General features: G+C 33.4%; 1 protein-coding gene and 1 pseudogene across 2 annotated transcripts in view; both read right to left on the bottom strand.

Moving 5' to 3' along the window:
* Positions 1-290: 290 nt before the first annotated feature.
* Positions 291-11,308, bottom strand: part of LOC121043817 (olfactory receptor 5T2-like) — a 16,170-nt gene continuing 5,152 nt past the window's right edge. The window contains exon 2 of one of the 2 annotated variants that reach the window (XM_040495818.1): positions 291-1,163. In XM_040495818.1, the coding sequence (XP_040351752.1) occupies positions 291-1,163 (873 nt within the window). Of the gene's footprint in view, positions 1,272-11,308 lie in introns of those variants that run through there. The other variant, XM_040495819.1, reaches the window with a different exon arrangement.
* On the bottom strand, positions 9,766-9,995 carry LOC121043818 (small nuclear ribonucleoprotein G-like; annotated as a pseudogene).

Genomic DNA, 11,308 nt, shown 5'->3' with positions numbered 1-11,308 from the left:
GTGGGTCACTAAGGATAGTAGTGAGTGGTACCACTCCCATTTCAACCTTTGGATTCCTGGACCTGTGAATCCTGGCTCTGGGAGACCTGGTACCATATACTAGATGATAAATGAGAGCATATATAGCCTTTATTTATGATCTTTATTGAAAATGTCCAAGAAGAGAAAGACACTAAAAACAAACAAAATATTTTTTATTGTTAACTTCTTCAACTGGAGACAATATACGTCATTCTTAATTTTTTAAATTTAATGTGAAATTTAATGTAAATTTAATATGAACAATACAATTAATTGATAAACCAATTTTTTTGAAACACTCTTTTCATTGCTTCTTTTACATCTTTGTTCCTTAAACTGTAGATGATGGGATTCAGCATGGGAATCACAATGCTGTAAAACATTGACACTATCATGTCATGGTCCAGAGCATAGCTGGAACTTGGTCTCACGTACATGAAGAGGATGGTTCCATGATATATTGACACTCCAGTTAGGTGAGAGCCACATGTAGAAAAGACTTTCCGCCTCCCTGCAGCAGAATGAATCTTCAGAATGGCCAACAAAATGAAACCATAGGAGATCAGAACTATCAGGATAGTGACGATCTCAATGGAGCCCACAAGGTAGGAGAGCAGGAGCTGGTTTGTGTGAGTGTCAGAACAAGAAATGGCGAGGAGAGGAGGGATGTCACAAAAGACATGTCTAATTTCATTGGATGCGCAGAAGGACAGGCTGAATGTGGCCACAGTGTGTATGGAAGCATGCAAAATGCCACCCACGTAGGAAGCAACGATGAGTGGCACATAGACTCTGGGTGACATGCTCACTGAGTACAGGAGAGGGTTGTAGATGGCGACATAGCGGTCATATGCCATTGCAGCCAAGAGAAAGCATTCTGTGGTCCCAAAGGTAACAGCCAGAAACATCTGTGTTGCACATCCAAGGAATGAAATGATTTTATTCTTTGACATGAAATGTACTAACATATTTGGAGTAATAACTGAGGAAAAACAAGCATCCACAGATGATAACACGCTTAGAAAATAGTACATGGGATTGTGGAGCCGGGAATCCCCAATGACCAATGAAACTAAAACCAAATTCCCCATCATAGTAAAGAAGTAGATTGCTAGAAACAGGAAGAATAAGATTGTCTGCAGCTCAAGCTTATCTGTGAAGCCCTTCAGTACAAATATGGTGACTTCCGTGTGATTCTTCATGTCGAAACCTCATGGAACAAACTTGAAGGTATTAATACAATTGTAATTCATATTAATATGATAAAAGTGGCCATTCGTATGACTCATGGAAAGTGAACCCTGTCCTCATATTTATTTCTTGGCAATGAATAATATCCCAGTAGTTGATGAGGAGACAGTGACACGATGGTGGATCAAAGGTTGAATGCACTCACTGTAGAATTAAATGGAAGATTGGAGATTTTACTCACTGGCTCAACTTAGGTCATTTCTAAAACTGAGGCCAAATGGGTGATTTACAACTGATTTCTATTAGCTGTTTTCCTATTAAAGCACAGTGCACTGCTATGTATGTTTTTCTTATAACATAAAAACGGAAGATAGTATATCAATGAACACAACATTGGAATTCACATCAGAATTCTAAACGTTTCAGCAAGTGTGTAAAATTATTTGCTATATTCTACTCACCTATAGCGTTATGACATTAATATTTATCTCAAAACATTGGAACAAATATTGAAGAAAATGTGTTAATTACATTAAATATTTCAAATTAATTTAAAATAGAGAATATACTAAATTAGGTTAGTTTGACAGATTAACAGTCAATTGGATAGTAATATTTTAGATGTTTAAATCCAAAAGCTTTCTAACTCCATTAAGTTATTTTGAACAGAACAAACCAAGACTGATTTCAAGAATATGGAACATGATTGGATATAAAATTCTATGACAACATATGTTTCATTCAATGTGTTTTTGAAATACATATTATTCTTTGGAAGATAAATATTTGGTCATTTGTGTGGGTTTTGGAGTTCTACATTATTGATAATGTATGTTCTTCTATTCTTTCAGAATTTTATGTTGAAAATGAAAGAATTATAATAAAAAATAGGAAATCTGTTTTTTTTTCTTTCAGTATATTACACTTGATTATATAATGTTGTTTTGGGATTCAGTGAATGAATAACTAGGTAATTATTATATAAAAGTAACAAATACATTCACAAAATCAGTAATTAAAAATGTAACAAAAAATCTTTGCACTTAGACATTACACTTAATATTTAAAAGAAGAAATAGTAGCAATAAATGAAAGCTAGAAGATGTAGAAAAAAACTTTTGAGACATAGTGTCATGGTTAATCAAACTAGGAGTCAAAGTCTGAGCTGAACCTGAATTCAAAGTTCCATTCTTTGCCCATAATATAACAATAGTTGGAGGATAGGTTTTATTCAAATTATTACACTTAAAATTTTTTTTAGACATTCACCCATATGACATGTGAATCAGTCCTGAGGGCACATAATCTGTGGCAGACAATATTCGGTTAATTATTTAAATTCATAATGCAAGTCGAGCCCTAGTTTCAATACATTGACATGAGTACCATCAGTAAGAGAGAGAGCCATTTGATTACAAATCGTGATAGAAAAAGAGGAAAGTGAATCTCAGCAACCTTCTAGGAACAGTAAAGTCAGTATCACTTAGAATTGTCAATATCAGCAGAAAACATTTTCATAGATTATTGGAAAGATTAAATGCAGAGAAAACCAGAAAAACTCATCTGAGACATCAAAAAAAAAAAAAAGCAAATTTAAGGTGAATCCTATGTATTGGAAATAAAAGTTACAACAAAACAAATTAAGACGCTCAAACAAACCACTTATCCTAATTAACTGAATATTTTTGAGCTTCTTTAACATAATGAAATGCTTTTAAATATATCATTTCAGGGGCGCCTGGGTGGCGCAGTCGGTTAAGCGTCCGACTTCAGCCAGGTCACGATCTCGAGGTCCGTGGGTTCGAGCCCCGCGTCAGGCTATGGGCTGACGGCTCGGAGCCTGGAGCCTGTTTCCGATTCTGTGTCTCCTTCTCTCTCTGCCCCTCCCCCGTTCATGCTCTGTCTCTCTCTGTCCCAAAAATAAATAAACGTTGAAAAAAAAAATTAAAAAAAAATATATCATTTCATTAAAAAAACAAAAAACAAAACAAAACAAAAAAATAAACAACCTTGGCGCACTAGGGTGGCTCAGTCGGTTAAGCTTCTAACTTTGGCTTAGGTTATGATCTTACAGTTCATGGGTTCCAGCCCCGTGTCAGGCTCTGTGCTGACAGCTTGGAGACTAGAGCCTGCTTTGGATTGTGTGTCTCCCTCTCTCTCTGCCCCTCCCCTGCTGGCATTCTCTCTATCTCTCAAATATAAATGAACATTTAAAAAAGAAGTAGGAGGATGGCTCCCCTCCCCGCAAAAAACAAAAACAAAAAAACCAAAAAACACCTTAATGAATTGACTGTGAAAACCTGAACACGTTTTTCCTTATGTTAGAAAAAAGGAAGAGTGCCTGGGTGGGTCAGCCCATTGAGCTTCCAACTTTGGCTCAAATCATGATGTCATGATTCCTAAGTTGGACCCCCTCATCAGGCTCTCTGCTGTCATTGCAGAGCCTGCATCAGATCCTCTGTCCTCCTCTCTCTGCCCCGTGCTCACGCTGTCTCCCTCTGTCTCAAAAACAAATAAACATTTAAAAAATTTTAAAAAGGAAAAAAAAACGCCATGGGGAAAAATATCATGAATATTTACCAAAGGGAGGTTCAGATAAGAGTTTATATAGATGAGGTAAAAACAGAAAAGAAAAAAAAAAAAAACCAGACTTTCATAAATATGATGAAACCAATCTATGTTTTAATGCGGCAAAGAGTCACATGAAAAAACTCAACCCCAATACAACTCGCGGCATCAGGTCAATGATATACTGGGTACAGGGACAATTACATAGATTTGGAATTTGGAGGTATGTTTTCTTCATTCAGCTCCATTAGTAAAAGTCATGTGTGATACCAGGTTTTCTCTCCAAAGCAACCCTTCTTCTTTTTTTTTTTTTTCTTTAAGTTATTTTATTTCATTTTCAGTATAGTTATATTGTGTTATGTTAGTTTCAGGTGTAAGATACAGTGATATAACTCCTCTTTTAAAGAGCAGTAAATCTAAGTGACAAAGTGGATACAATAATGTACAACCAGGCAGAATAACTAAGCATGTAAAACAATAAATATTTCAAGCCATTTTCTTTAAATACGTCCATTTTTAATAATTTTAAGGTTTTCATATAATTAAATTTGCCATCAATATACTATTTTTTTTTTAAATAGTAAATATATGAGCACAACACCAATGTTACAGCTACATCATTGAAAACCAACGGACCAGAGCCTTGAACTAGATATTTCATTCTTTAGCTACATGTAACACATTTTTTTTCTGATTGCTAATATGTAGTTAAACATTTTTCCAGTAGACTAAATCCAGTGATTTATATTATGATTCTGTTTTTCCCTCTGCACACAATTTATGTCTAGAGTAGAGACTAGTTTTGTGAATTGCATGATCCATTAATAACAACAACAAAAACAAAAAATAAAAATGCACACACAGATCCCCATAATCCTATGTGTCACATTAGAGTGGGCTTAATTTTCTTTTTTGGGGGGGGGGGTAAATAAGATAATAAAAAATTAAAATATTTAACACTTCATTTAAATATTATATAAAACTATCTTTCTGTTAGGTGAGTATAACTAAATCAATATTAGTACATATATCAGACCCAGACTTACGAAGAGAGACTGTATTCTTAAATAATTTAATAATGTATGATCAACATTTATAATTAATTTAAAGTCACTTCCAAAAATATAACTTTCATAGAAGGCAGAATACTCCAAATATTTTGGGCTCACTACTGAAGCTCTAAATTCACAAAGGAGTAGAGAACAGAGAACTAACATTTATTGAGCTGTAGGAATGGACTTTTGCATACATTACTTTATTTCCCTTTTGTAATAACTCTCACAGATAACAAGTGCCACAGCCAAGATTCAGTCTCAACTGTCCTTCAGAGAGCACCCACTTTTCACCTTTTTTCATTGCTTCTTATTATGCCATAGCTTCATTCTGCAATTGACTTCCCTCCCCAGGACCTCCATTGGAATAAAACAAAATGTGTTTTTTTAAATGTATTTAAATATTTTTAAGTCATCAAGACAAGAGAAACACTAGGAAATAACTCATCATCTGAAGTGGCCAGCAAAATAAAATGAAAGGAATTATTATTTGCCTTATTATGTTAAAATATAATATAAAATATAATATAAAATATCATTTGCCTTATTATATTAAAATATAAGTGCCCAGAGAGTTGAATGAGTTAAATGTTTCCTTGCCCTCGATTGAAACATTTTATCTTGTTTCACTTTGAACTGGTCTGCCTTCTGACATCAAGAAAATGAAAATATAGATGTATTTGGAGACTTCTAATTGCTTTTACAAATTCAAATTCATTATTTTCCATTTCTTTTGTTTTATTCCAGGAAGTGTTGTTACCCAATTTTTAGACAGATTTGCATAAGTCCAGTTTGTGAAGAATGTGTTCTATTCACCTGTACAATAGGCAACAAGTAAAAGCTTTAATATTAGGGATTTCATCACATATTTGACCTTGATGTTTTAGGTTTCATTTCCTAAATATTCTGCAAATTATCTGAAAACTTCTCTTACCTACAGAACAGCAAAGGCAGGTTTAGGTACCTTATGAATGTAGTTCATTTAGATTGCTTATATCCACTTACTCAGCTGTTGATAAAACTCAGAGGAGATGCCCTAATGGGAATACGGTCCAATTATCTTCTGGTTCAAAATAGCAATACAAGGATTTACTCAATAATAAAGAAGTAAGTAGTCTGGAATAATGTACTGTATGTTAATATTATAGAAAATAAGTAGTTGTTTGATCCCTGGTTTAAAATAATGCCCTAAAGATATATACAGACACTAGATAAAAAGTCTTTAGAACTGAGACATGCTCTTAATATAATAGCTCTGACACTGGGTTAGAACTAACTTCTCTGAGAATCAATTCCCTCATCTGGGCAATATAAGCCATTTTTTTAAATTGTGACAGGTCAGTAAACATGGTAAACTAAAATGATGTAAAACTACAATATATCTCCTGCAGAATCTAGCAGATGGATTTATAGTCAATGAAAGGTATTACACTTTTACTCTGTACAAATCATAGAGTACATGGGTTTGATGAATACATTTAGAAGTGTGCCGTCTAAGCTTGCTCGAAGATTGATCATTATTCAAGGTAATAAGAAAAATCCAAAAACTCCCATAGAAATGTGGAGGAGACATTAAAAGTTTAAAGCTCTGTGGGACTTGGTAAATCATGTAATTTTGTGACTACTAAATGTTAATGTAGTGTTTATTCAAATTAAATAAAAATATCTATTGATTGGTTGACAAACATGTTTATCACGTATACACGTGCAGTTCACTCATACACACACATACCCCTGGGACCAAAATAGAGACATTTAACATTTTTATTTTTTTTATTTTTCTTTAATTTTTTTAGGTGTCCCCCACTCTTACACAGGCTTAATCATGTTACAAAGGGTCCATAAAAAACTGGAATAGATCTCAGAAGTATGCCGTACATACTTGCTTTAGAAAAGACAGGGCTTCACTTAGAAGAAAAGCTGAGAATCATGTCAATTGAGTAAGGCAAATACACTAGGAAAGTAGGTTTCAACAAGGGAGGGGTCTTCTGGAAAATGCAGGACTTATAAAGGATTGCTAGAGCAATACACAAGTCTAAAGTGTAGAGTAATCCTTTACAAGGCAACATCTGCTGTGGCACTTAAAGTAGCTGTACAATAATATTTTAAGACCTTCATAAAAATATGAGTCATCTTTGAACACAAAGCTGGAAAAGCTACTTGATATATCTTCAACTTCACATGCGCCTCCTGATAGTCAAAATGCCCATCCTATTGACACATTGAATGAATCAAAGGATTATTATTGAACTCTTTATAATTACATTTAAATTGCAAAAGGGTAAAAATAACCAAATAATGTTCAAAAGTTACCAAAATCAGAACATCAACCCAGGCCATAAGGAATCAAATGAACCACATCAAATACATCTTAATATAAAACAAACAAAATTAAATGACTGATGACTCAAAAATATCAAAGGTATCAGAAATGAGAATACAAGATATCAGAAGGATGAGGACATATGCTACAAAGAACTCAGAATAACAAACCAGAAAATGGAAATAAGGCAAAAATTCAGTAATCAAGAGTAATTTAATACATAGAGTGGGTGGTCACTACTGAAAGCATAATTAAGGAAAGAGAAGAGAAAGAGAGATGAAGAAAAATCAGTTTCAAGTAAATAATTAAGAGAATTAAGAATTTGATAGAAAATGACAGATCTAACAGTACTAAGATATAATTTAAAAAACAATAGAAATGTGACTCATACAAATATAAAATTGACATACAAAAATTTATAACTATCTCAATGAGTATATCAATAAAATGAGAGATATAGAATTTTTAAGAAATAAGGGTTTATGACATTTATTTGGAAAAGTTACAATAAAATATTTAGTTTCCTTTTTAATTTTATTGAAAAAATGTACACATAGAAAAGTACATACATCTCAAGTGTATAGCTTGATGAATTTTTAAATTGAACATACCCTTATAAACAAGCCCAAGAAAAAGAACATTTCCAGAACCCAGGGAACCTCCTGTAGTCTTCCAGTCGCTCTCTCCCATGTAAAGATAGCCATAGTATGAAACAGAGACTAATTTATGTAATAGCTAGTTTTTTTCAAGGACAGAGTTATTGCATTTTAATAAAATACAGAAAATCTACCATTTATATGTGCCAGTTACATGGATTTGAATAGACACACACAACTGTGTAACAATAACCACATTATGGGCAATAGAAATATTCTATATTGTAGAATTGTGAAATTCCTTTGTTAATTTCTACAAAAATGCTTTTCTTGGTTTTAACTTGGGTTGCATTGAATATATAGATAATTTGCAATTACATTTAATTAATAGATCAGTATCTTCTTTATCCCTTTCTTTCTTTCATTCTTTTGTTCTTAAATTCAAATTCCATGACCGACATTCCCTATCTATTAATTTAGTCTCCCCAAGTGTTGAGCTCAGGCACCTATGTATTTTAAACACATTTTTGAATAATTTATTTAAGTACATAGCCATGAACTAGTTTATAGATGAGTATACAAGATTTCCAAGACAAGACCCTGACCGACACAAAAAGTTTGACCTTTATCTCTGCCAGATCTCTCATATTTTGTTTATTACATAGAATATTAAATTTATCTATAAGAGTCCCATCTCTGCTTTCAATACTTCCTGTTTATGTATTCATATATTTTCTCCCTATTAAACTTTCAGTGAGCTTCAAGTATTTTTCATGCCACTTTAAAAGTTAAGTAAATATAGTAATCTTTATTAAATGATTATGAAGTTTGTCATACCTTATTTTGAGACAAGTAAACAGGTTATGTTCTCAGGAAGAAAGAACTGGGTTTTAGAGAATTTAAGTGATAAACCCAATGGCGTATATTTATTTAGTATCTGAGCCAGGATTGTGTCCTGTAGCATTAGATTGTTTTCCAGCCCTATGTATTGCTCTGCCCTGAGGGTTATTTTATACCAGAGTCCAAAGTGTATTCGTGTGATCATTTTTATCATGTAGCTCATAGTTCCAGAGCCACTCATTTACTATGAAAGAAACACATTAAATTATCTGACTTTTCCGTCCCAGAAGATAATTACCTCATTTTCTCCTTGGAGCATCCCTGTGGACATCAAGAAGAGCTTGAAAGTCTGCTATAAAACTCCAAATGATCAGTGATCATAGGGTATGTTAACTGAATGAGCAGTTCATTTCCACAGGTAAGAGGAAAGTGTTTCTTATTACTTACAGAATTCTTCAGAAGTCATAACCTTGAATCTCAAACTAGATTCCACATTATAATATTTAAATCTGAGATGGAAATTTCTAGTTAACTGAGAATTAAATTAAAATTGAACAAGGAAATTCCAGGGAACATTACAAGGATAATAGGAAAGACTCCTTGCATGTTTAGGTCAACAGATTTGGAAATTAGACATTTTATTTCACTTTCTTGATGGAGTGTAACAGCTGGAATAAAGGTAGTTGAAATAAAGGGATGTATTACAAATTTAGGAAAATTATTAAACAGAGAGCAAATTAACTATAAACCAATCATCAGATACATGCCAGTTGAGGATCATAATTTGTTTTTCTAATGCAAACACATAAATGAATTTTAAATTTGTTTTACTGGTTAGCTGCTTGCTGAAGAAGCCACTTCAGTTTTCTTTTCTTTTTTTTTAAGTCATGGTCTGCTTAAACTTGATGGCTTTATAAAAGAATTCAAACACACGAGGATGTTATTTTGTATTGTTTCCAGAAGACAACCTTTCCAGAATTATGGCATATCAAAATGAATTGCAACATAGTCAACTGCCCATAGCTTATTTTTTAATCATTACAAAAGTTTATTTAACAAAATGTTCAATATGAAAATGCACATAACCTGATTTTTATATTGTAGTAACACAGGTGCTATGGAGAGGGGACATGTGGAAGCCATTTTGATTTCTTCTGATGAACACACACGTTGTTTATATTCGTTCCAAAGCTTCTAACATGATGATGCTATTTCCTCGTATACCACCATTCCAATACTGTTCTTTTGCCCACTAGTTGCCATTTGCACACTTCCATCTATCACAAAATTCATAAAGGGATTGAACCCCTGCAATGGTCCTTGGACATGTCTGCCATTTGATTTCAATGATAGTTTCTTGTCCATAATTTTTTTTTTCAACTCGGGAGGGTGAGCTTTGTTCATGGTGTCTACTCGACCACCTCAAAGATGCCTCCAAATGGAATTCATGGTGTTCTTCATGCTCCCGCTAGACACAGCTGCAAGTGTGGGACAGAGAAACCTGGTCTTCAATCCTGTCTTTGCTTCTAACTATCGGTATGACCACGGCCCGGTTATAGGTCAGGCTGTTTCTCAGTTTTCTCGTCTATAAAAGGATGCTAAATTATTAAGTTTGCAGGTTGCTATGCAGATGACATAAGATAATGTACACACAATTTTTAACCCTCAGTAGCCACTTAATATCATGGGGTTGCAGCTAACATTGCTGTCCTTCTCAAGCTTAGCATTTATGACATTGTTCTCATAGATGTGCCCTGTGTATGTTTTCTAATTTTCTAACTGTATTACAGGTGAAGAATTGAAAAAATTAGTCTTCCAGATTGGTCTATTTTGTTAAAATTGAGAGTTTGTATTTTTGTCTATCTAATCTCTATCTCCTAAGATGAAATGAGCTAGATAAGGAAAAAAATTATTATGGACAAAATCATCAGGGGGATGTAAGTAGACATACTATCATTTTTCTGACATGACCAAAGTACAATGCAATGACAGCAATGAATTTCCAAGATGCCTGACACCATAGAGTATTGTGATGGTCAGAGAGGGCTGCCCTGTATGACAAGGGCTAATATCTAAATCTAACATCCTATATTGTACTCATTTGTGAATATTTTGAATTTAAATAATTTTCACACTGTATTTCTCATTTAAATGCATCCCAGGGATACACATGTAGTTGGTCCCATTTTAACAACTGGACGCACACACACATGCACACACACATACACACACACACACACACACAAGGAATTTCACACACATTTTACAAAATCTAGGACTAGTAACAGGTATGTAATTTTTATTATAATATTTTCAGGTTTTTAAATTTCTATATTCATTCATATTTGAAGATTTTCAGATGATGCAATATGAAGCAAGGTGGGAGAAAATTTAACAGAAAACAACTGGAAATTAACCCAATAATTGGCATAATTTGTTTAACATGAAAAATTTAACCAACAACTTACTAAAATAATTTCTTTATTTACGCAGGATAATGTATCCTCTGGGACACAACTTCTTCATCACTGCCTTTTCCTTCACTGACAAGGATTTCAACGTGTCCTTCTAAGAAACAAACATGAGAATACATACAGTGGATTCTATTTTCAAAAATATCGCCTTTAAAACCTGCAAATAAACACTAAAATGCCAGGGTTGACATTGGATTTAGATTTATACACAATTAAGTTGAAAAATGTAACTGAGTTCACTAC

The sequence above is a fragment of the Herpailurus yagouaroundi genome, unplaced genomic scaffold (assembly GCF_014898765.1).
Source record: "Herpailurus yagouaroundi ecotype Mexico unplaced genomic scaffold, PumYag 187, whole genome shotgun sequence".
Lineage (NCBI taxonomy): Eukaryota > Metazoa > Chordata > Mammalia > Carnivora > Felidae > Herpailurus > Herpailurus yagouaroundi.
Note: the sequence above shows the minus strand (reverse complement) of the source record. Positions and strands in the feature narration are given on the sequence as shown.